The sequence below is a fragment of the Phyllostomus hastatus genome, unplaced genomic scaffold, assembly GCF_019186645.2.
Source record: "Phyllostomus hastatus isolate PE091 unplaced genomic scaffold, TTU_PhHast_1.1 phas_contig_210, whole genome shotgun sequence".
Lineage (NCBI taxonomy): Eukaryota > Metazoa > Chordata > Mammalia > Chiroptera > Phyllostomidae > Phyllostomus > Phyllostomus hastatus.
This window is the reverse complement of record NW_025333737.1, coordinates 27520215-27546762: the sequence shown is the minus strand read 5'-3', so window position 1 is coordinate 27546762 and position 26548 is coordinate 27520215. Positions and strand designations below refer to the sequence as shown.

General features: G+C 41.4%; 1 protein-coding gene across 2 annotated transcripts; it reads right to left on the bottom strand.

Moving 5' to 3' along the window:
* Nucleotides 1-2052: 2052 nt before the first annotated feature.
* On the bottom strand, nt 2053-20655 carry CBX1 (chromobox 1). Of its 2 annotated transcripts, none has more exons than XM_045837537.1 (5): nt 20446-20655; nt 7310-7486; nt 6656-6833; nt 5770-5864; nt 2053-3577 (listed from the first exon to the last, which is right to left on the bottom strand). In XM_045837537.1, the coding sequence occupies exons 2-5, from the start codon at nt 7447-7449 to the stop codon at nt 3433-3435; spliced, it is 558 nt and encodes a 185-aa protein (XP_045693493.1). In that variant the 5' UTR covers nt 7450-7486; nt 20446-20655; the 3' UTR covers nt 2053-3432. The 2 variants fall into 2 exon arrangements, with proteins under 2 accessions (XP_045693493.1, XP_045693492.1); XM_045837536.1 differs by having other exon boundaries at nt 7310-7483; nt 20446-20572.
* Nucleotides 20656-26548: the final 5893 nt, after the last annotated feature.

The window sequence follows — 26548 nt, the reverse complement described above, 5'->3', positions numbered from 1 at the left end:
CAAATAACCTAATCGGATTAATTTGATCTCAAACAGAATCCAGCTCCACACATAATTCAGGATCTGGAGCCATTGCCGAAAATTTGCATTTCAGAGTTCCAGTTCCACCAAATTATTTTGTAAATGGGCTGCCAAAACAAGCACGCTACCAAATCATTTTGGAGTAGCAATTTCCTCTATCATTTTCCCTTCCTGTTTGAAGGAAGTGATTACTTTATAACAGACTCCCAATACCACAGGCCATAGACTACAAAAATGTGCTGAGCACACATGGCCCAACACCAAATGGCCATGGGTTAAAACCAAACTGAGCTGAGTGTGAATGAGTTGTGGCATATAAGATTATATTTGAAAGTAAATACTTAAACACTCAACTATTAAAAATTAGTTAAAATTGGATGTCAAAACTTTCAAATGACACTGAAAAGCAAAAACAATTATTCCAGAGCACTCCTGTGGGCATTACACTGGTCATTTACTGTACTAACTGGAAACTCAGCTGAAGACAGTGGAGGAGCAAGGTGTTTGGTTTTTTTTTTCTTTTTTCTGACTGGCTCTGCCAGTGTAAGACACCACCAATAATGATGCTGTCACCGTATTAGTAAGCTCTTTCTTTTGTAATAGTAACTAAGGCCATAACCTATCTCCTCTTGAACTCCTGGACAAGAGGTCTATGATGATGCAATTTCACCGAAGCCATCCAACAAACATGTTTTGCACTACATAAAGAAATGCTCTCCGCGTGCTTTATGAAAGGGACTTGAGATTTCTTATGCCTATGTGCATTTTTCATTTCTAACATTTCTGCACGTATTTGTGGCTTCAATAATCACATGAGAAAAATTTATTCTTAAACCTTGAATCTAGCCCTGACCAGGTAGGGTAGCGCGGCTGGTTACAGCACTGTCCCGATACGCCAAGGCTGCGGGTCTGAATCCCAGCCAGGGCACATCATGAATCAACCAATGAATGCATGAAGGGGTGGAACGGTAAGCTGATCTCTCTCTCTCAAACCAAGAAAAACAAAAACTTGAATCTAGAAATGTAAAAAACTGGCTTTTAAAGATAAAATTGTGAATATCTCCACTTCAATTTCCATCAAATGCATTATTAATTTCAGTGTCTACCCTGGAGAGAATGATCTGGCCTTACAAGAGTTCAAGAATCCAGATATGACAATGAAGTAGGTTCCAAAGGTGAAGGCTATAACTGAATAGCAGCACATTCTGGACACATACCAAGGTCAAAGGTTAATTTCAGTGCATCTTATTATGATGCACAACAGAACCAGAACACCACTGCCCACTTCACCTCACTCTTTTATCTAGCTACTGACTGCTTGGCTGCTGCCAATTACAAGGACACACTCAGACCTCTGCACAGAAAAAGCCTTCCAACTCCATCATATTTATGTTTCCCCAAACTCCTAGGAAGCTTTTGGAATGGAATAAAGTATCAACATAGCAGTTTACTTAAAACAAATGCGTTGTGCTAAAGAGCAGATCTGAATTATTACACTGATTTGATCTCAGTGGAAATCCCACCTTCCATTTTTATAAATGACCAGAGTCTAGCCCCATTTTGGTTCTAGAATTATAGGCAGAAAGCGACATTAAGGAAATAGATGACATTTTAATTCAATATCAAATCCAAGGCCAAATCCTGAAAATTCTGGGAAGCTGACTTCAGCTAAGGTCACACAAATCTATGAAATACATAAGCTAGGATCTAAACCTAACTCAAAACCCCATGTTTCCAAACACATAGTTTGGAACTGCTATCAGGTCACAGGACGCTAAACAAAAAACCTTTGAGTAATATGAAGACAGAATGATGTGATAATATTTACAGTCTCTGCATCAATATAAATGCTCAATAAATATTTACTCAATTTATGTGGTGAGACCACTCAAAGATTCAGGCCAGGTGCCAGATTCTCAAGCCTCCCGTGTTCAAGAAACAGGAGCATCCGAGTGTGGAAGTTGTTTTCAACAGTGAACCTGTCACACAATAAAAGGCAAGGAGGGCTTCTGGCAAGACTTAAGACAAATCAAGGATTATAAATCTATATAGTTTTATTAAGACAAAAACTGACAGTATGGTATGAAGTTTACATTTAAACAAAGTTTTCACAGAAACCTAACACATGCCTAAAAATTTTACAGTGAAGTTCTAGATGCAGGTCTGGATGATGTCAAGAATTGATGGATCTCATGAGCCAAGACAGCATTTTGGGTTATTAGTTAATTCTTAGGATTAAAAAAGTGTGTGTGTGTGTGTGTGTGTGTGTGTGTGTGTTTAAAGTGAACCACTGCCCCAGTATGAAAGTTTAATCTTCTCCTGAGACCAGGGCTATTGAAATAATCCAACTCTTGAAGCGAGTCAGTGAACTTGTGCTGTCAGTGACTAAACCCTGCCATCAACAGTTTCAGAGTCTAAAGTTCGAAAAACAGAGGCTCCGAGAGTTTTCTACCCTAAGAGCACGGGCCTTCCTCTCAATGCTCACGCCTCCTATGTCACCCTCTTCCCCTCCCCAGATACCTCAGCCAGTAACCTGGATGGAAAAGCTATTATTTGTGGCATCATAACTGGAAAAGAAAGGGTCTTCTTGTCAATTTCAAGAATTAGCACCTCTAAGACAGAATGATCTGCCTATTGTATATGCTCCAGTAAAAGACTTTCCCTTCTCAACCAGTTTCCATCCGTAAAATGGCAGCTTTGGTAACTTATCAACTGGCTTAGTCCTTTGTTGGGAAGAGCATTCAGTTCAGGCAGGGAACACCTTGGCTTGTAAGTTTCAGGCATTCACAGCTTTTAAACAGTCTCTTACAGTCCTCAGTTAGATTGGCAATGACATTTTTTGAAAAGATGAAATATTCTGGACACAGAACCAACTCATTGTTTGTTCTATCCATTGTTTTACCATTTCCCCAACATGGCCCCAAATTTTAACAAAACAATACTACCCATCTTCCTTCCTTCCCGCCCCATCCCTCCCACCCCAAAATAATACACCAGTAATAGTCAAAAACTACACACATGCTACGCTGTAAAAATGCAGTTAACACTATTGGGAAGAAGGCTGTGGGTTGTGGAGATGGTCTTTGAAGATCTACAGTATCTTTCTGCTCTCCCACACACCCATTCTGCAAGTTTTGTCCTTCATAGAAGGCCCTTTGCTTTTCTCGGCACAGCGCAGAATGGGTTGCCTTGAAACACTTATCCTTCTTCCCTTCCACTTGGATGGGTGTGCAAACTATACAGCATGGAACGGCTTTAAAGCACTTGGGCTGCTGTAGGGCACAGAAACTATACTGGCTCTTCAAAGGACATCTTCTCAAGCCACCTCTATGGTGTCAAGACAAGTAGAACTCCTTCCCCTCCCCACTTGAACCCACAGTCAGATGTGACAGGGGCTGGTACTCAGGAGAGTTAATTCTTGTCATCTTTTTTATCATCATCCTCCGAGGGGTAGGAATGCCACGTCAGCCTTTCCTCATAGAAGGATATGACAACCTGGGGGCACTTGACATTGGCTTCCTTGGCTGGGACCAGGTCAGCCTCATCAGAGTTTTTCCTGCAGAACAAAGCACAGAGAGACTTTGAGACCAGGTGCTAGTGGTCTCCCAACTTGGATCATCCAAGAGATAGAGCTTTAAAAATATTAATTCCAGAAGCATAAGCTAAGGAAGGGGACTAACAGGCCCAAGGAGAGCATTTACTGTCAGCTTTTAGTTAAGTGATATCCTTGTAGATCTCCTGTTAAAATCCCCTTCTGGGTTATGTTTGTCCAAAGGTAGGTGATCTAACTCTATCACAGTTTTTGCCAACTCTGGGAAAGGCAAAAAGACTCTTGTATTCTGAGGGAAGAAGAGAGACTAGCACACTCTTTCAAAAGCCAAATACCAGCTGCTAAGAGCCTGTGGAGAGATCTTGGCTTTGCAATACCTTTTCCTACCATGTTGGATATGTTGGATAACATTGAATACCGGTATGACACTGGCCAGAGCCAATGCAGGTGGCCATACAGAGATATGCCACAACTCCCAGGTGCTTTGAAATGGTTCTTCAACATGGTTGGCAGAAAATGAACGGACTATTATGCAATTCTCTATACTCTTCTAAATTATAAAATGTTCTCAAAATTGGAAAATCACATCCATATTACAAGGGACAAAGGACTAAACTCTATCTTCAGGTCACTGGGAATGTCTTAGATAGCAGCAGTAGTGTAGGGCAGGCAGCAGATATATGACAGGATCTCTGACAAGGCATCACTCAAAGGTTCCAGAAAACCAGCAACAGGTAAACCAAAGCCACACAGCAGCACAAAACCAAAGAGTAAGCTGCTGTGGTATAGTTCTGGACAACTGACTCAAGAGAATGGAAGGGAAAGGAGTATAACAATATGGGAGCTGAAGCAGGCTTCCCCTCGACAATTCAATAACACACTCAGAGGTAAGTTTGGTCATTTGACGGCACAGGAATATCTGCTATTTTTGGAAATGGACAAGTATCTCTACTCCCCAGGAAAATAACTTCAAAAGGAACTTAGTTTTATAATCAACGTCAATCTTAACCTGTGCAGTTATATTCAGCTATAATCCTTACACACAGCAGTAAGTCAGCCAAAGAGGTGTAATCTTAAGTAATACAGAGATACTACTATAACTTAAACTGGTCAAATGCAGAGAAAGTATATTCTAGTTGGACCGCATAACTCCTGGAATCAATTCTTTCCCCTCAAATGCAGCACCTTAAAACAAAACCTCTTCTTCTACAAGGTGGCAACAAATCAGTTAAAAGGACAGATTCAGTAAACATCTAGGGAATGCATAGGAAGAAGAGAGAAGTTTAGCTAGTGGTGACACAGGCTTTCTGTGGTGTTTAAGTTAGGCTCCTCTGGCCACCTTCTAAAAAAGACGAACTAGCACACACATAAATTTCAGAGAAGGTTCTAGACTCACAAAAGGACAGAGTACCTACAATGCTGCCTTCATAAGCAAAGGCTTAGAACTATTCACTCTTAATTTATATTTGAACAATGACTGAGATACACTTGAGGAGGAAAAAATACAAGAATTTTCAATAAGCCAAAAAAGCCTTCCTTTTGGAGAGAGTAGGGAGATTATATAAAAATTTGGCTTAATTACAGTTCTTAAGATTCTCAAGACAACTGCTTCCATTAAGCTGTTTCATGGGGTATTACTATCATTGGTATTTGTAGTTAATGGAGAAAAAAGTAGGCTTGCTCTATGTTCAGTATATAGGAAAAAGGTCTTGCTGCCCCCTGCTGGCTGATCCTGAAATTGTTGATTCTGCACAAAATTAGAAAGAATCTAAAGATTATGGAACAAAGCAAGAGCTATAGAAACTCCTTCCTAACCCAGAGAAGTTAACAGAATTTCTGAGCCTGGGGCCAGCCCAATCTTTATTAAGGAGGTGGTAGAAGGGGAGGGTAGTTCAATCACATTTCACATTTTTTCCTTTCACTTAGAAAAGTGAAATGTGATTCCTCCCCATACCCTCTCCATTCTGGATTTTCTCCCACCTCCTAAAAAAATGGCCAAAGATCTGAAAATCCTAAGGGCCCCTACCTGTAAATGAGTCCAGGTTGGCAGTCAGGCCGAGGGTCACTATCGAAGGACTATGCCATCTTAAAGATTTCATACTTGGGTGACTGGAATTTCGAAGGTCCAGCTCTTTTCTCTGGCATGGAACAAACAGGAAAAGAAAACAACAACCACACACAGCCACTGGCAGACTCACCATTTCATCAGGAACATGAGTTCTCCACTGGAGTCTGTAGCTCCAATAATCCTTTCCGGCTCCAAACCCCGGGCAAAGCCCCGTGGCTTTTCTGACTGCAAAAACCAGAGGGATTGAACAATTTTAACGATGTGGGACTGCTATGCAGATCGAAATCACTCCTGTTTCTCTGATCCATGCCTTAAAACTCTTTTTGCAAATATCTCACCAATACATGAGTCACAGGCCTTTTCGAATAGTTGAATGATATTCCATCAAGGTCTGACGTGCTTGAGGTGTCCCCGCATGTAAAAAGGGACATACACCTCAAGCAAACTAAATGTTCGCAAGTGTTTCTTCACTCTCAAAAGACAACTTACTTTAAGGTACTGAGAATAAATTAAAATGGCTACTTCAAACCTATGACTGAAACACTGAAAACAATCTACTAACAGGAATGAATTGTTCTTGAACCTTCAGATAGAAAAAATGTAGATTACGTGCCTTTTGAGAATAGTGAGCTCCCAAATCCTTTATAATACTAGCCTATCTAAGATTCCAGAAGGACTGAGAGATGACCGCTGATATTTAAAAAGAAGTATAGCCTGGACAGGTGTGGCTCAGTGGCGTCACGCCACCTTTTGATTTACATTATCCCACAAATCAAAAGGTCACCAGTTGATTCCCAGTCAGGACACAGGCCCTGGGTTTCAGGCCAGGTCCCCAGTTGGGGGCACAACTGATCAATGTTTCTCTCCATCTCTTCTCTCTCTAAAAGTAATTTTAAAAACTAAAAATGAGTTTTTCTTCTAAAGCAATAGAACAAAAGTGCTAAAATTATCTGCTTTCAGCCTCTTTGACAGCAGTAAAAATTCTGGCTAGTAACAATTCTTACTCCTACCCCTACCTCTTCTTTCTTCTTCTTTGGTTTGCTCTCCTCTCCTTTATCTTCAGAATCAGAGTCGGCTTTGCGCTTGCCTCCTTCTGATTTATCTGTCTCATGTGCTGTTTTCTGGGACTGTAGAAACTCAGCAATAAGGTCAGGGCAATCCAGGTTCTCTTCTGGCTCCCACGTGTTGTCCTCACTGAAATGAGAGGGCACAGTGAGTCACTCTCCACTCCGAGTTAGCACACTCATACAAAGAAGATGCACAAAAGGACAAACTTGGTGTCCTTGGAAAAGAAAAGCCGACAATGAGTGACTACGTTTTGCCCAAGACCAAACACTGGGCAAAGTTCAGACCTCTTGGTGGAATGCGGGAGCTTTTCAATACAAAGTTAAAGTTTAAAAAGTTGCCTCTTTCAAAGGAAAATTACTTTCTCTTTGCAAATCTGGATCTGTCTAAAGTCACACGCAAAACTGCTCCTCCAAAATTATTGTCTTGTACTATAGCACTTTACACATATAGATCATTTCCACAGTTAGACTGACTATAAGCCATGAAGGCCAGGCCTGAATCACACTGTAGCCATCAGAGCACCCTAGGCCTGGCACATTACTAGATTCCTAAGAAGTAGTTGGCGACCAAATGGATGGATTTCCCCAGGTCAGTGAACTTACTCTGAGAACCCCTTCCACTTGAGGAGGTACTCCACTTTGCCCTTTACCACTCGACGGTCGAGAACTTTTTCCACCACATATTCCTCTTCCTCCTCTTCTAGCACCTCCTCCACTTTCTTCTTGTTTTGTTTTTTCCCCATAGTGCCCGCCAGCTTTCTAGTATAAAGGGTGACGCTGCTAAAATATAAAAAAATAAAATAAAATAAAGAGGACATAAAGGCATACTCTTGTCGGTTAGGTAAATATATGGATGGTAAGAAAAGCAGGGACATTGTAGATGACTCTAACAGTGTGCACTGCTTATTTAAGTGCTATGCCTGTCCATCTTCAGTACACAAGGAAATTTCTGATATACTCGCCTAGAAAGCAATTTCATAAAACAGCCCCAACTAATCTCACAGCAAAACTTCTTTATTCTTGCATAGTCACTTAAAACTTTTACATGTATTCTAAGTTAAAAAGTTGCCCATAGCCCTTTTACTCTAAAGCATGGTATCTAAAATATTACGTTGGATTGAAAGAAAATCCTCCAAAAAATAATGTATATATTTCAAATATTATGTGTACACCCCCCCGCCCCCCGCTGATCCATACTTCCTCCTATTCTGTTTTCCATTTCATTACAGTACCAGACCTGACTATCTACTGTGGGAAATAGCTGGTTCTATTTATTGAACATCTAGTTTAATTTTCTCTTTGAATGCCTATAGCCATTCTTTCATAATGTTAAAAGATCTTCTCTTTTGGAAAATAATTTTTTTAATTTACTGGTTTAGAATTCGGTGCCCTGGCTGGTGTGGCTCAGTGGACTGAGTGCTGGCCCGCAAACCAAGGGGCTGTCAGTTTGATTCCCGATCGGGGCACATGCCTGGGTTGCAGGCAAGGTCGGTGGTGGTGGTGGTGGTGAGCGCACAACAGGCAACCACACATTGATGTTTCTCTCCCTCCTTTCTCCTCTCTCTAAAAACAAATAGAGAGAGGAATTGGGGATGGGGAGGGAGAGAAAAAACAATGACTCATTCTACTTATTTATGTATTCACCGCTTGATTCTTCTATGTGCCCTGACCGGGGATCAAACCCACAACCTTCGCAAATGGGACAACCCACTAACCAACCAAGCTACCTGGCCAGGGCAAAACCCTCTTCTTCCGAATCCCCTTAAGGTTCTTTGTGCAGTCTTTTCTGAATGCCACCGTTAATTTACAATTCACCAAGTTTCTTGTTAACATACAACTCTGACTGCTGGTAGGCTTAAAGCCTTATGTTTACCAATTTGTGTCAGTAGGTGGCACCATAAGATATCAACACAACTAAAGTTATCTACAAAATTGGCCAAAATCTACAAATTGATGGATCAGTTGACCAGAATGGGATAGGAAGAATTAAGAGTATGGCAGATGATCCAAACAAGAACAGAGTTACTGTGGGCTGGGATGGGAGTAAAAAACAGAAAACTGTACTTGAACAACAGTTAAAAAAAAAAAAAAAAGAAGAAAGAAAGGAGTTACTACCATGTCTGAATTTAAGTCAATGCCAATTAATGGGAACAGACTCATAGATGGAGAGCAGGATGATAGGTAGTGAGGGGGAGGGGAGGTCAGTGGGTTGAGGGATTGAGCAAAAAGGAAAAAGGACTCATGGACATAGATAGCTGTGGTGATTTCTGGGGGCGGGAGAGGAGGGTATATAAGGAAACTAAAAGGTAACATAAAAATATACAATAAATTTTTTTTAAAAGACTGCCAATTTGGGGTTAAAGTGATTGTTCTAGCATCCTTGTGAAAAGGAGTCTAACTTAGTAAGGAGAAACTCTTCAAAATACTTTAAACTGGACTGTGTAGATAGAATGTATTTTAGAAACAGTCCATCTATAGACTATATGAATATAACAAGAAATGAAATATAACAAACTTCACAGAAGTCAGGATTGTCATTAAGAACCAGTTATAGTATCTACAGATGCTCAGGCTTCCTTACACTCACGTATCTCCATGTCTGTATAAAGGAGAAATGGTGACTTAATGAAAGAACAAACATGTTTGGCTATTAGAAAATTCTAGACATTGATGGATACTAGAGATTCAGTAGAATAAGAAATGGTCCCTGTTTTCCTGGTGCTTAATGTCTGGTTAGAAAAAATGTAGACATTCTCCCACTAAACGTATTCTGAACTTTTGTAGAGTGACACAAAACAGTGTCTTCTAAGATACTTTTAGTGTGGCCTACAGCAACACCCAAGCTCTCCCCACCTTCGGAACACAAATTGATGCGTATCTTTTCAACACTCTCCCTTTCCATTTACATACTGGAGACTTTCCTTGCCTCTCCCCAAATCCTCTTTCTACCTTTTAGAGAAAGTGCCAGGAGTCGTCCTTTCCTTCAGTTCCTGAACAGACTAATCACTGGATCGAATGCAATCTCTGACTAACTTTATCGTGCCTCTGATTCAGAGGCTGTGCTTCCAAAGGGAGACAATTTCAGGTTTCCAGAATTCTGATTGCCATATGACGTGTTATTTTATGAGTACAGAAAAACCTAACTTTCCTGTTGGATAAATGCAGTAGTGTATTTTCCCCAAGGGTAAGTGCTACTCCTTGACTGCTTCTTTTCACTGGTGATTGACGGGGTGCATGATTTGTGGTCAGTCTTTGGTTTAAAAAAATGCAGGGAAAAGTAAACTGACGATCACCTTTAGATGACAAAGGGCTATACAACCTCCTATATGAATTTGTTCTTAAAAAGTGTAAGACATTCCCCTTCTCAATAGACGGAAGGAAAACAATGGGTTACAGAGAGTCCAAAAACAGTAACTGTCCCCTAGTAACCCTTACTATGGTTTCAAAATTCAGGGCTATTTAAGGCTCCGTGTTATCTACATTGATAGCTTTAATTGTCTTACAAAAAGAAACAGCACTTCATTTACACGGTAAAGGAAGGAAATGATTTCGGGCGGGGAGCACACAATGCAGTATAGAGATGTCGATTTATAATCTTGTACCTAAAAATTATGTAATGTCATTAACTAATGTTACCCCAACAAACATAATTTAAAGAATGATAAGATCTATCCTAAAAAGGAAAAAGAAATAGCATTGAACACTGCCCCTCTGATGTCTGACCCAAAAGGGTCAGCACAGCTTCTGACTCATCTTCAGCTCCCGCAGGCCTCTCCTCCCCTTATCATTAGCATGCCCCAAGGAGCAGCAGTCATAGAAAAGAATAATAATAAAACTCTTTAGGTTAAGTAAAGAAAATCGCCCCAATTGGGGAAAAGACCTCGTGGTTGTAGCTTAAATCACTGTCCTAAGAACAACTCAAATAAGAAGTAAAAAACGCAGAAAACAGACTTTCAACTTTCTTAACTGGCTCATCCCAGCATCTGCCTCCAGAGACTGGATTCTTCTTTATATAGGAGATTCTCAGCCAGGCTACCCGAAGTGAGTCCCCCCCACCCCTTTTTGTAGGTAGTTCTCCAGGGTCCTGAATAAGCTGTTTTCAAAATCAGTAGAGAAATAGACTAAATACGCAACCCATTCTTCCTAGCACCTTCAGGAGAGTCAAGAGCCCCCCTTAAATATTATGACAGGCCAATTATTCTCATAGTCTCCAAATGGGTTATATCAAGAGAAGCTGCCTCTACCTGAAGATGGCAGTCTCTAAATACCAGCAGAGAGATCTAGAAGGAGAGTTCACAGTTGGAATGGCTTGGCAAGGAAACTTCAAAGTAACGCAGATCAGTGTACCAGCAAAATAGAAAATTGCCTTTGGCCAACACTATTTGCCACTCTCCCCAAGGATCCTGGCACCAAATTACAATATCAAAAGTGCCCTTTTCTTTGTTTTTAAAGATTTTATTTATTTACTTTTAGAGAGAGAAGGGAGGAAGAAAGAGAGGGAGATAAACATCGATGTGTGAGAGAAATGTTAATTGGTTGCCTCACCCCCAACACCCAACAGTGGGGTGGGGGTGGGGTGGGGGCATCTAGCCTGTAACCCAGGCTTGTGCCCTGACCCGGATTTGAACCCTGCAATCTTTCAGTTCGAAGGCCAGTGCTCAACCCACTGAACCACACCATCCAGGGCAAAAGTGCCATAATTTTTTAACAAAGGGTTAAAATACATGAAAGAATGTCATAAGAGGTCTACACAAGGGCAAATAATTCTAGATTAATTTAGAACTCTTAATCCTTGGATAAATCTCAAAGTTTATGAAGTTGCAGACAAAAAATCTAGTTAAGCCCTACCTGGGTAGGTAGATTAGTTGGTTGTAGCATCATTCCACCCCAAGGTTGCATATTTATGAATGCAAAAATAAGTGAAACAACAAATTGTGTTTCTCCATTACTCCCTTTTTCTAAAATCAATAAATAAAAATTAAAAACAAAAATAAAAAAATCTAGTTAAATATGATTCTATTAACTTTGACTAAATATTTACTGGGTCTGCTACATTTTAAGATGCCTAGAAAAACAATACTTTACATTTGTATTGCACTTTACAGGTTATAAAGTGCTACTACATACCTTATTTGATCCTAAAACAGAAACCACCCCGTGAAAAAGACATTCAAATGTTACTGATACCTCACAGACCACAGAAGAGATTTATGTAAAATAAACCATCTAAGGTCACACAATTAACAGAGAGTGTAACACTTCAGTAAGGACATCTCCTAGCAGAGCTGGGCTAAGTGGCCCTGCTGCACACACAGACTTAGTAGCCAGCTACGCCGGGAGCATTCCCTCAGGCTGCACAAGGGAAAGGACAGGGAGGGCTCTTGAGATGGATCTTCCCTGCAATGTCATCAGTAAATAAGGAAATGACTGACAATGATTTTCTTTCAGAAAAGACCTTGGGAGATATCCCTGTTTAAAAAAACAAAAACAGTGATTTTTAATTGGATGCTGGAATATGAAGGTATTCATTGTTAATTAAATCAGCAAGCAGTAACAAAGCCTTTGTCTTTAGTGCCCACAAGGCTTCGGAGTCTTTTAAATAGACAAATGCTACATGGGGCAGAATTTTTGAAGTTAAACAACTTACAAGTAGTCTGGAGAGACGACTACTGGGAAAAATGCCAATTTAAAGAAATCAAAATACATCTATAGTGTCCCAATGAATCCAGGAATGGTATACATCTGAAGCAAGAGTCATGAACTTATAGCTGTTTTTTTTTAAAATTATTTTAGGCCTGATGATGAGTGTGGCTCAGTTGATTGGGCATCTTTGTCACCAGTGCAGCTCCTGTTCAGGGCACATGCCTAGGTTGTAAGTTCAGTCCCTGGATGGAGAGGTCAAAAAAAAAAAAAAAAGACAAACGTTGATTTTAGAGAGAGAAGAAGACAGGGAGCGAAGAGGGTTGTTTCTTCTACATGCCCTCCCGGGGGATGGATCCCACAACCTTGGTATGTCAGGATGATACTCTCTCCAAACTGAGCTCCCTGTCCAGGGCCCCAGAGCTCTTTAAGAGAAGTGGGGAAAGGACTATTGCAATTCTCTTCACACACCCTTCACTCCTGAAGTTAGGAGACAGAAAATGGGAAGGAGGGACAATGCTACTTGAAGGCAGAAGGCAGTAAAGTATCAGACACAAGATTAGGTATTTTATTTTGAGTAGTTGTTACTGAAAGGGTATGAGAAAGATCTGGGAAGATAACGTGGACATAGGCTCCTGATCCATCAGACACATGAATTATAAAGGGCCACCCCAGGAATATCCCATACTGATTTCTTGCCAGCTTGAAGTATCAAACTCCAGATGTGAGGACAAGGTAACACCTGCAGACCTCTGAAACCAAACCAGTAGTAGAGTTTTTAGCTAAGCACTAAGGTGACACATTTAGAATGTTAGTCAGGTGAGGTGACTATCTTTACTAAGAAAAGATTCACAGAAAAGCAGACCTTGAGTAAATAACTTTCACCTATAATAGCATCAGAATCACCTATGGAGTTTATAAATACAAATGCTGAGATCCCAATGAATAAAAAAGTAGGGTGTATTATTTTATTTTATTTGTAAAAGATATTATATGTAAAGATTTTACTTTTTTATTTTTAGAGAGAGGGGAAGGGAAGGAGAAAGAAAGGGAGTGAAACATCAATGTGTGGTTACCTCTCACATGCCCCACCCCACCCCAATGACCTGCAGCCAGAGCATGTTCCCTGACTGGGAATCAAACTCACAACCCTTTGGTTTACAGGCCCGTGCTCCATCCACTGAGCTACACCAGCCAGGGCTTTAAATTGTTTTTCTAATTATGATATAATACATGTATTCACATTCAATTACAAAAATACTAAATGAAGGAAATCAAAGTTCCCTGGCTCAAAACCTGTCAAAGCTTGTTTTGTTCTTTTATATATAAACTAATACAGATATACACTTGTGAAAATAGATATTACAGTTCTACAACTTGCCTTTTTATATTATATACTTTTTCATTGTTCCATAAAAGATCTCCATTCTCACCACCTGCACAGAAGTCTATACTGTATGGACACACTATACTCTAACCACTGACCTGGTGACAAAAATTTGGGTTGTTTCCAATTTTTCATTATTGCAAACAATGTTGCTTTGACCATGCCATCTGAATCTTTAAAGTCTCCTTAAGCAGCCTGATGTACACTCTTGGATAAAAGCCCTGCTGTAACAGGACTGGCAGGAACTACATTCTTCAGGTGAATTTACACACATTATTGCAGATATAAATCAATTCTCATAGTTAGCTAAAAGGCAAGTGAACATTTTACTTTCTCCGTAAAATTTAGAATAAGGCTAGAGCAATAAAAAAAAACAATTGATGTTCTTGAAAACAAAAATCTTCTCGCATCACATTCCACATCATTTAATCTTAGACTTTTTTTTGCATTTACAATGCAATTGAAAGAGTACTGTTTCAAGTGTCCTCATAGTTTCTTTTGCCATAAGAAAGCTAGTAGGAGCACCAGAAGCATCTCTCTTTCTTCCCGGATTCCTCAAAACAACTTTATGTCTACAGATAATTAAACATATATTCCGCATAACTCAGTTTCCTCATCTATAAAATAGGTGTAACAATCCTCATGGGATTCCTTTGAGATGAGCTTTTATGACCTTCTGGCATTAATCATCTATTTATATGTTTGCACCTACAGCCTACTTCATTAGATTATTTACTGTTTTAAGCTTAGGGATAGCTCTCTGAAACCCAGTGCATTATGAGCTCAAAGGGCAGCTCGGGTGGTTAGAGCATCATCCTGATACGCCAAGGGTGCAGGTTTGACCCCTGGTCAGGGCACATACAAAAGTCAACCAATGAATGCGTAAATAAATGGAGCAAATCAACATTTCTCTCTCTCTCTAAAATTAAAAACACACATGCACAAAACTTAATGAGAAAACACCATTTTTATTCTATGTATCTGGCAGAAATTCACAGCTAGCTTTTTCTAAGAGCAGAGCAGCTCCAGAACAAACTCAAGAAGGCCCCAGGTCTGGTTGGTATAATCCAGTAATTATAAAACAGAGAAACCAAGACCTCATTTTGGAACACTGAGACAGAGGAGCTGCCAGAAACTAAGAAATCACATTTCATATACCTAAAGGGCAAGATTTTCTTGTGCTCTTCCTTTTATCTGGCCCAGGCAGGAAAATAAAGTAACAAAACTCTTATAGTAAATGGCAAAAGGAATATAGCTTCCTATGAAGATAGATAAGTGAGAAAAATAAATTTTGGATACAAACGGAAAATTTCAGTAAAATAATTTATTTGCAAAAACAATTTTAAGATCTCTGAAGACATTTGTCAAAACTCAAAACAGTTGTGATGATCCACATGGTAAAGGTCTTTAATAAACTTCAGAGGTTAGGACTTCAGTCTCAGATTTTACATATATACTTTTTAAAAAGCCAGTAACACAATGAAGTGAACAATGGTCTTTTTAAGAGTTCACATAGCTTTACTGAGTTCAACACAAAAACATGACAATCACCCTTGATTTCTCCTCACCCATCCTCCATGGATCTAGTCTCTTAGTAAGAGACTATTGATTTTGTATCTTAAATATCTTTCAGTTCAGACATTTTCCTAGTCCCACTACTACCATCTTATTCCAAGTCACCATCACCTCTTGCCTGGATGACTCCTAATTCAATTCATTCTCAACATTAGACACTGATTTAAAAATGCAGATCTCACCCTGGCTGGCGTGGCTCAGTGGACTGAGTGCCAGCCTGCAAACCAAAGGGTTGCTGGTTCAATTCCCAGTCAGGGCACATGCCTGGTTTGTGGACCAGGTTCCCAGTGGAGGGTGTGCAAGAGGCAACCACATATTGAAACAAAAAAATTAAAAATAAAAATGCAGATCTCTTCATATTATTATCTGTGAACATTTGAGCTGAAGACCACTGTACTTAACCTATTAATCACCATCACCTTGCCTTTTGCACCAGTCTTTACGTGACCAATTTTTCCTTAGCCAAAATGTCACTGCGTCAGAAGCTTCCCTGAAGCCCCAGACTAGGTTTGGTTAACTCTTTCTATGAACATGTTCCTACAGTATTCACTCATTTAACAATTACCCATTGGGCGCCTAGTATGTGATTGGGGCTAAAAAAACAGGGTGACTATGACAGGCAAAATCCCTGGTCTCTTAGAATTTTTCTTTTTCTTTTTTTTTTTTTTTAAAGATTTCATTGATTTATTTTTTAGAGAGGGAAAGGAGGGAGAAAGAGAGAGAGAGAAGAATCAGTGTGTGGTTGCTTCTCACACACCCACTACTAGGGACCTGGCCTGTAACCCAGGCATGTGTCCTGACTGGGAATCAAACCAGCGACCCTTTGGTTTGCAGGCTGACGCTCAATCCATTGAGCCATGCTAGCCAGGCAATAGGTAAAATCTTAAAAACAAAAAACAAACAAACAAAAACCCAGTGAGTTAAAAAAATTCTTAAAAAACAAAACAAAACCAATTGAGCTCTGGCTGGCTGGAGCATCCTCCCGTAAACCAAAAAAGCTCAGAGGTTCAACTCCTGGTAGGGCATGTGCCCAGGTTGTGGGTCTGGTCCCTGGTCTAGGTGCGAACAAGGCAACCGATCAATATCTCTGTCTCTCGCTCACATCAATGTTTCTCTTCCTCTCTCTCCCTCCCTCTGTTCCTCTCTCTCTAAAACCAATAAGCATGTCCTTGGGTGAGGATTTTTTTATTAAAAAAAAAAAAAGTCAATAAGCATTTACTAAGAACCTGGGTGCAATATAGGGTGACTAAGTCACCCTGGTTAGCGCAAGGAAAGTCCACGGTACAGGAACCCTCTCAGACCCTGGCGAATGAGGCTGTCTGGTCAGGCTAGTGGGATATGAGGACAGGCAAGAAGTACAAACTTCGGAGAATCCCTCAAGAGTAATGATAATAACATAATATTAACTAACACTGGTTGAATACTTAACAACACATAAAGGCACTTAATTCAATCCTTGTAACAACTCCTCTAAATCCATTTCACAAATGTGGAAATGGAGGCTTACTGAAGTAAAGAAAATTTCCGAAAGTCCCCCAACAGTAAGACACAAAGCCAGGACTGAAAGATAACACATAAAAAGGTAAAAAATTTGAAGTTCATTTCAGCAGGACAAAGGACAAGTACATGTAATAACAAAAGAAATATACGCAATAATAAGTAACCACAAAAGCACTACAGGACTTGGAGGAATAAATGGCTAGAGTAATTAGGGAAGGTTTTGAAAGGTGGGACTGCAGCCAAACTCCAAGAGCATTTATTTGAAAAGGTGGATTGGAGGAAGGCAATTTGGCTCAAGGAACTGCCGTGAACAGACGCAATGAGGCATGTCTGAGGTAGATGGTGTGTGAACCAGCTTGGGCGGGATCAGACTGAATAGGAAGGTGGCAGGTAGGTAACTGCTACAAAATTTTTCTCCAAGGCCTCTTCCTCCTTAAAGTCCAAACTCCACAATGTTTTAACATCTAACACCCTTTGGTTCCCACCATTCTATACTCCTACTTCCCTCACAAATCCTACACTGCAGTCAAAACAGAAAGGTGCCACCCGAACGCAGGCTGCACGTTCGTTCCTCAGTGCCTGGCCTGGCTCGTTCCTTAGAAGTGCGCTCCTGCCCAAGACCAGCACTCAGAACCCGACCTGTCCTTCCAGACCCAGCTTATGCGCTACTTCTTCCGTGAAGCCCACGCAATCAAGCCAAATACCACTTCACTTTTCCTTGCAGTCCGAAAAGCATTCTGTTTCTATTTTCACTCCAAGGTAGGCCTGGCTCTGTGAAAGGTGTTGAGCCCTACATGGGCAATAAGGATGAATGCCCCAGACTCAGATCACCAGGGAGTAAAAGTCCAAAGCTGTCAGCTCTTTAGGGAATAAGCAACAAGACTAATCTGACCTACCAACCCGAAACGGAAAACAAGGAAGAAGTACCTTTGCTGAGCATCGGCAACTCCGTACCGGTCTTCAAAAGGCAGGTGAAGGCATGTGTAGTGTATTTTTGTAGTTCTCTGATTCATGTTTCTACACGCTTTCAGTCTGTTAGCTGTGGGTGTTTGTGAGGCAAATGCTTTCCAAATGGAAAACTTGACTGAGCAGAAAGCAAGAACTTGTGCCACATACCAAGTGAACAGGTGTTTCATTTTAAAGGAATCCCTGCCTTCAAATCCCAGGATTGAGGACTAAAGTACTGGTGTGTGAATAAAATCAGAATACTATCTGAGATGTGTCCCAAAACTTTGCTAACCCCATCCCAGTATGTTGACATGGATGAAACTATAGATTTGGGGTGAGAGGCCACGGTTATAGACGAAGCAAATCTTTTAGTTTAAGATGAAATAAAAGTGATTCTAGTTTAAGGTGAAATAAAAATGACCAGAATTATGACTAAATTGAAATTAAAAGCAGAGACCAGAGCATTCACAGATCACACAACAAAACCAGATTACTGACATTAATCTGTCAAATACCACAGTTCTATTAGGACTTCAATGTGTTAGCTATTATCAAAGAGAAAGGCACAATTTCACAGACAAATTACGTTACCCCCTTTGGTCAGCAAATCATGGAGACCAAAGGTAGGAAAGATTTAACACAAGTTATTAAATTCAAATACAGAGAGAATCTGAATTTTGTCCATATTTGAAAAACTTCTCCAGTTAACCTTAGAAAGGCTATTCACTTTTCCAATAGAGTTCGCTACTGGAAAATACTTATTTACCTATACAAAGGCACAAAAGATTTTTCGAATACTTTTAAAACAGAAAATATTCAAACTACATAGCTTGCTTTTGAAACCCACAACCTGAGGCTTTCCCTAGTCCTTGCCTAAGGTACTTAAAGTTGTTATCTGCACATTCTGCATACCTTTTCTGTATTTAATGCCAAGGTGAGTATATGAAAAACCGAGGTTACGACAAGCAACAATTTTCCTCTGCCGTAGGTCGTAAATTGAAGGCATGCAAACTGACTACATAATTGCACATTAACTCATCCTGCTGATTAACACATGGAATTCTCAGAAAGGATCTCAAGGCCCTAGCCATTCGTTCAACAATTTAAACTGCTTACCATGTGCCAGACACTTGGATAAACAAGAGGCATGGCCCCATCTTATGTAGGCCCATAAACTAGCTCTTAGCGTTTTATTACAAAAACTCTTCAGAAAAATTACCTATGAAGTGAAAAGTATATCAAGTCTAATGCAAAATCTGTTAGACCTCCAGAGGGTTAGAACAGGGGAAATCAGAAATGACTGAAGACCCTTAACTGCCCGAAAGCTTTATTAAGGGGCAACTGATCCCAACACGGTGCCCTTCGACCACACCGCTTTCTGTGTGCACGTCTGCCAGCACCTACGAGGGAACACAAGCACTGCGTTCCCAAGTGGACTCATGCATCTTTCCCCACACCATGGGCCTTTTAGAACTATTTCAATCTAGCTATTCACTCTGGGCCAGAGCTTCTAGTGTATTTGGTCTTTTAGTAAACTCCACTTCAATCGATTGAAACCAAAATATGTCTGAATACAACACAAATGCACGAAAAACCTTCATATGAAGTTTTGAAAAAGGAGCAAGTGGCGGTCACTCTGTGTTCAATTTCTTCAACCACAGGGGAAGGCGGGCCAAAAAACTGAAGAGCCCAAGAGGGAAAAAATGTCACCATCTAACGAACTTTTTCCTCTCTGTCTCCCAATTTCCCACATCCCTCAAAATCTAACTTAATTCCTTAAATATTAACTCATGTACACATTTCTACAATCCCAGATGAAAACATATGAAACTAATTCTGAATCAAAGCAGGAGCTGAACTTCGACTTTTTAGCTTCTCGAAGGAGTCATGGAATGAAGGTAGCAGAAAACCTGGAAAGGGGAAGAAAGCGTGGACCATCCTTGCTCCACACGTTATTTTTACAGCCTCCTCACTGTTCAAGGACCCTCAGGAATGAAGGGCAGCCAGGGTTCCCCTTTTATCTTCACCTTAGAGAAATGTTTAAGGGACCCTCGGAACGTCCCGCTCCGTCTACACGAACAGCTCTTTCCTCCTCTAGAGCCACGCCGTCAAGTAACTGCCTCTCCTTCTACCCCCCTCCCCAATTTATGAAACAGAGCTCCCCCAGCAGCACACCTTGGGCTGCCCAGCACCCTCCTAGAACTTACTCGAAGTCACTTCTCCCTAGCCTTGCAAGCAAAATTCCTCCGAGAGCCCCGTCCAGACACCAAATTCTCAGGTTACATTTCTAAACCTCGGTCTCGAAGTTGCGAGCCCTCCCCACCCGTGTCCCAGCATCGAGCCTGCCCGACCCACAGTCCAGACTTTCCGCTCCAGCCCACTCCCGCAGCCGCCCACCCGACGCAAACAGCATTATCCGAGTCCACCCCGGCCGCGAATGAGCGCCCCGCCAGGGCTGGGCCCACCCCGAATCGCTACAACGTCCTCCTCTGGATACACCGCCCCGCCCTCTCCATCCATCAGGCGCGCGGCGGGAAGCGCGGCGCGGGGAGGACGCAGGACCCGCTCGCAGCCTCCGCGGTGGGCGGGCGGCCCCCCGCTCGGGGCTCCCGCTGCTGCCGCCGCCGCCGCCGCCCGCCTCCCTCAAAACCCCCTCCGGCCGCGTCCCCGCCACTAGCAGACTCTTCACCTCAAAGCAGCGCCCGAGAGCAGGAGAGGAATCGGTGCCGCGCTACTGGCAGGTCGCGTCAGGCGGGCCGAACGACTGGCGCGCAGAAGAGCAACAGGCCGGCGGCGGCGACCAAGCCCCTCACTGAAGCGGCGTCCCGCAGGCCCCAACCAACGGCCCTCCCCTCTGCCGAACAAAAGAGCTTCGCACTCTGCGCGGCCCGCCGCCCGCTCTGCGCAGGTGCAACGACCTGTCGCACTGCTCTATGGGACTCGGAGTCCGCCAGAAACTACAAGATCCGACGGGCTGCGCGCGTCTTACGCCGCCACGCACTATTCGTGAGGATTTCAGGGAATTTTAGTTTTCCAACCACCGAGTGGTTGAGCAGTGTAGTTTAGAACGTTGTTACCGAGGAAATTAGAGCATGTGCTTTTACAAGCGAGTCCATGGATGCTTGGTCCTAAAAATCAACTACTTCTGGACAGAAATTCACATTCTTGGCGTTTTTGAATCTTACCAGGTTTCTCACCAGAACTTCACAAAATCTCCAACGATCTCTGAAACCCTTAATTTCTTCTTCCTCAAATCTCTGTAACGCTCCTACGTCTCAGCGTTTAGATTACTTGCCCTTCGAGGCCTCCCCTGACCCCTTAGACTGGGTTAGGTCCCCCTGGCAGGTGTCATCACGGTCTCTTGAACTAACCTTTTTTTTCATGGGCTATGCCAATGTGTAGTTTTTGTGCAGAATTCCTCCGTTATCGCCATGAGCGCTCCTCACCCAGTCACCCCAAAGAAACAGAAATACGCCAAAAGCCATGCTTGTGTCGAAGGGTTCAGAATAGCCAGAGTAAAACCAATGAAACACCACTTGTAATGAATTACACGTAGTAATTAGTAAAAACTTACTGTGCGCACACACAAAAAAAAGACAGTCTGCAGACTGCGAACACTCAAGCCAAAATATGGAATGGAGTTTAGAGTTATATTTTTGTAAAGCGTCATATATGAGAAAGCAATGACTGCTTATTATTCACGGTGAAAATAGAAAAGTCGGCGTTGGAGCTGCCTGTCCCTACTAGAACCAAAAAGTAGAAACAAGGATTGAACCTTTATGGGTGCTTAATTCAGATGCCAGCAGTCTGAGAAGACGGTGGGTTGTGTACCCTAAAAACCGTCTTCACATCTCATCTCAAGTGAACCTTTTTATGAGAAGAAAAGGGTAGGTAAGTGGTTTGGAAAAAGGTTAATCAGATAAGAGTCACAGTCCTGCAGCAATTTTCCTAGTATTTCTTTACTTGCTAATCCACAATTTTTTACCTGAATTACTGCCCTTCCCTCCCTGGAACACAGTGGCTCAGATACCATCACCTTCCTTGCAGACCCCCTGGAGCACAAAGGCCAAATTGCTTGTGGACCTCTGAGAGTCCCAGAGGTCATACATTACAGTTCCTGGAACAATAGCTTTCCACATGCATAATCACATAAGCTTATCAACTATAACTAAAGATCAAATCTCTAACTTTTGAATTCCCCTATCAACAGTTATTATTTACAATATTAGAATTTTCTTAAATGATAGGGAATTGGTCAGTGGTTACCTCACATCAACCTTGGGAAACAGTTCAAGTTTTGCTTATGATTTCCAGAGGCATAAATAAGAAAGACCCAGATCAAGCCCTGGCTGGCGGAGCTCAGTGGATTGAGCTCGGGCTGCGAACCAAAGTGTCGCAGGTTCGATTCCCAGTCACGGCACATGCCTGGGTTGCAGGCCACAGCCTCCAGCAACCACACATTGATGTTTCTCTCTCTCTCTCTTTCTCCCTCCCTTCCCTCTCTAAAAATAAATAAATAAAATCTTTTAAAAAAATTTTTAAAGAAAGACCCAGATCAAGTTAGTCTTTCAAAATAAGCTAAATTAAGCTTTGCATGTATGACTAAACTGGTTTTGTCTGCTCAGAGAATTTTTAAGGTTGGTCTCCGTTTGCTTTTTATTTTAACTGTTTCCCCCTTTAGGTCACTCTCTCAACAATCTGAGAGTATGACCAACCATTATATTGCAGTATTCCGTTACTACCTTTGATCTAGTCAGGCCAAAGAATCACACATTTGCAATTTCCATTAGTGAGTCATCAGGTCAGAGGACCATGTAGTAGTCAGTTTTCATCATTTATGTGGTTATTATTAATTTAACCCAGTTGTCTGATCCTGATGGATTCCACTGGCATGTGAGTGGCACCAAAAGGCATTTAAAAACCTCAAATGTAGCCGTGGCTGGGAGCTCAGATGGTTAGAACATCGTCCCAATACACCAAGGTTGCAGGTTCCATCTCCAGTCAGGGCACATACCAGAAACGATCAATGAAAGCATAAATGGGTGGAGCAATGAATGAATCAATGTCTGTCTGTCTGTCTCTCAAAAATCAATAAAAATGCCCTGGCCAATGTAGCTTAGTTGGTTGGTCATGCAAACTGAAGGGCCACAGGTTCAATTCCTGGTCAGGGCACCTGCCTGGGTTGTGGGTTGGGTCCCTGGTCGGGGTGTGTATGAAAGGCAACCAATCGATGTTTCTCTCTCACATTGATATTTCTCTCCCTCTCTTCTTCCCTTTCCTCTCTCTAAAGCCTCTCTCCAAACCCTCTCTCCCTTCCTCTCTCTCTTTCTCAAAGCAATGAAAAAAAATGTCCATCGTGAGGATAAAAAATAAATGAAAATGCAATTAATTTTTAAAAAAATCAATACAAATTCAAAACCTTGAGTGTATACATCCACTAGAGAGGTTAATATGGCTGTAAGGAGAACTATAACCAAGAACTGAAAAATCCCCCAGAGCAGAAACTCCCAGGAGCCAAGGTTTAACCAGTTAAATAAACAAATGGGTTTCAATTTTTCTGCTATTTACACAGACATACATAATGTATGAGCAACCACATATCTCTATGTGGTTAGAACAGGAGGAATGTGTGGATGTTTCATGTCAGGAGGTGGTGTTGCAGGTGAGTTTTCACCTGAAGTAGGTCTCTATATGATGTAATTAATAGGCAATTTAATGAAAGGATTTTCCATAGAAACAAAAGAAAAATAAAGGTTACTTCAAACAAATGATAGATTTAGTTTCTGAGTCTGGACAGTGGCCCGTTGAGAAATTTCTACATATCGGGTTCCAAGCATCTTCAGATGGAGTAGGGCAAGCAGTGGCACTTGGACAGACTTTCCTGGGTTGCAGTTTGAATGTCTCCAGCGACCTTTCTGAGTGGCCAGATAACAACAAGCACAAAGACTGTTTACACAGGAGCTGTTGGGATTTCTCTGAAGTTTATATCAAATAGTCCATCTTAACCTTTCCTGGCTTTGGGAGAGGGACAGATTAGTTTCACAGTGATTCCAAATCAAAAGAGTGGTAGAAAATTGGAAGTGTTAGTTTGGAGAGTTCTATCAAAATATTGGAGGAAATTGGAAGAATTCAGGATACAGTCCAATATCTAGCTAGAAAATAAAACCTCAAAGGTACTTAACAGATCTAGAATTCAATATCCACAAAGGTGTATTACTGAAATATAATTATTCTCTTTATAATCATCCTTATTTCTATCAAAGATGACCTTGTTAAGACTGATTTGAGTGGTATCAGAAGAATGGCGGCGTGAGGGGTCCTCCTGGTCCTCTCCTTGAAGTTGCAACAAGTTGAACAGTATTATTCAATAAAGGATTCCCTGCTTGGCTCACGGACACAGCTGAGAGATCCATGCATCAAAACACCCGAAGCATTCCTCACAGTGGCCAAGACAAGGAAACAACCAAAGTGTCCTTCAGTAGATAACTAGATAAAGATGTGGTATACTCACATATATATAAACCTTCTTCCTTACCCTCTTTTTCCTTATTCTAGTGATTTTTCAACCAGTGTACTGCAAGAATGTTTAAAACATGCAATACCTGACTATTTTAGTCAGGAGCACATCTCTTTCCCTTAGATTGTCAAATAAAAAAAATGACAACAACCAACACGTCAACAGCTGTCCAGGGTGAATGCCTGTTTGGGACTATAAACATACTCGTATAGGTCATACAATAGAATTGCATTTTATTGGCCATTTTGCGTAAGTTTATGTCTGATTGGTCAATTCTGGGTACCAAAAATCTTTATTTTATTTTATTTTATTTTTTTATTGTTGTTCAGTTATAGTTGTCCCCATTTTCCCCCAATTACTCTCACCTGCCCTACCCACTCCTTAAGAAATCTTTGTATACAAAGTATAAGCGCCTGACATTTTTTTTTAGCACCTGATTTTTTAAAAAGTCACTTTGGAGTAAAAAAGGGTAGGTAATTTTTATTACTGTTTTTTTGTGAATCAATCAAAATTATACATATTTTTTTCAGATCAGCAAAAATACATTTTTGTTGTGCTGCAGAATTTTACTTTTTATCTTTATTTTTAATTTTTTTTTTTTTAGAGAGAGAGGGAAAGGAAGGAAGAGAAATATCTATATGAGAAACATCAGTTGGTTGCCTCACCTGGGGTCCGAACCCACAACCGAGGCATGTGCTCTGACCATGAATCCAAGAGGCAACCTTTCTGTTCTCAGGATGATGTCCAACTAACTGAACCATGCTGCTTAGGGTAGAATTTCAGTAATTAGTTTCCTAAATTGTGCCACTAGATGGAAAAGGTTGAAAATTGCTGCCCTATCCAATCAGGAACTAAACAGAACTACCAGAAAATGACTTTTTTTTCTCTCATTCTGTGTATTCAAGTATCCTGCTATGGGGCGGGGAGGAGAAAAGCAGCTAGTCTACAGCATTTTACCCACAACGCAGAAGCCTGCATTTACGTAACAGTTTTACTGAGCCAGGCTCTGTGCAGGGCTCTGAAAAATTACCACATAAGAAACCCAGCTCAGCAATATCATCATAGTGTTACCTGCATTGGGGTTCTTGAGTTCCCTAAGATAGAAATGGAGAGGAAACCCCAGAGATATTTCCAGACAGGCTTTATTAAGCTTACGTCCCATCACAGGGGAGGCAGGGCAGAGGAAAGAAAGGTCTCCTGAACTGGCTCCAGGACTGGCTCTATTTGGCTGCTTTTCTAAGCTGGGGAGAAAGCGGGGAGAAGGGCAAGGGTGCTTGCTCCAAAAGGCAGGCTTTTTGAAAAGGTGGGTCAGGGGGTGGGATTTTCCATGTCAGGGTGGGATTACTTTGGCCTGTGGGTGGCTTGCCAACTATCTCCTGCCTATGCTGTGCGGGCAAGATGCTGAAATTGCTAATTACTGCCACCCTCAGTTGCACATGCAGAAAGGTGGTTTCAACATCTTCTGGCCACCTGGCCTTAACTTGGCTTCCTGGTCAGTTGGTATTTTTCTGTTCCCGGGCTGAAGTCCTTACACCGTCTCAATGGAGTTTTGTTGAAAGAGCTGCCAGAGCACACAGAAGAGGCCAATTCTTCCCGAGACATTTGGGCTGGGTGTCCACGACGAGTCAAACATTTTGCTGCTCACTCCCCTGTCCTATTTTGTTTTCAATAACTTTAGTTATAAGAAAATTAGTTGTAATAATATCAGCTAATATTATTGAGAGCTTATCCCAGTGCTAGGACTTTTAAGACTTTGATGAATGTTTTTTAATCCTCACAACACACCCAGCAGGTGGGAATTATGATTTCCATTTTGCACCCAGCGACAAAGTGGTGGAATCAAGATTTGATGTTATTTCTGTCTCACCCCCAAACCATATTTCTGCCTGCATGAAATGCTGCCTCCCCCGATTTCTCATTGAGCTGAATTCTGCTTGCCCATGTTAATGGCATCTATTTCTGATGGGGGAACCCAAGAGTTAAATTTTTTTTTTAGCTTTAGTTGTAGTTAATGACTATAGTTTAGTGGTGAATGCATGTAGAAAGCTATTGTTCCAGGAATACCGACTCCAGGATGCTTGCAAACAATTCAACCTTTGTGCATTAGGAGGCCTGCAAGCCATCAAGATAGTATCTGAGCTATTGTGCTCTGGAAAGAGAACTGCGCACTGACCAGGGTGCAACTAAAGAATCACTGGTCAGCAGATGGGGAAATGCTAGGAAAATTTTGCCAGACTGCAGTTTTTATCTGATTAACATTTTCCCCTGAATTCCA

Coding starts and splice junctions, on each gene's coding strand:
- CBX1 (XM_045837537.1), bottom strand. CDS start 7,449: ATGGGGAAAAAACAAAACAAGAAGAAAGTGGAGGAGGTGCTAGAAGAG. Junction 6,834..7,309: donor AAGTGGAAGGGGTTCTCAGA/GTAAGTTCACTG, acceptor CTCTCATTTCAG/TGAGGACAACACGTGGGAGC. Junction 3,578..5,769: donor CTCATGTTCCTGATGAAATG/GTGAGTCTGCCA, acceptor TTTGTTCTGCAG/GAAAAACTCTGATGAGGCTG.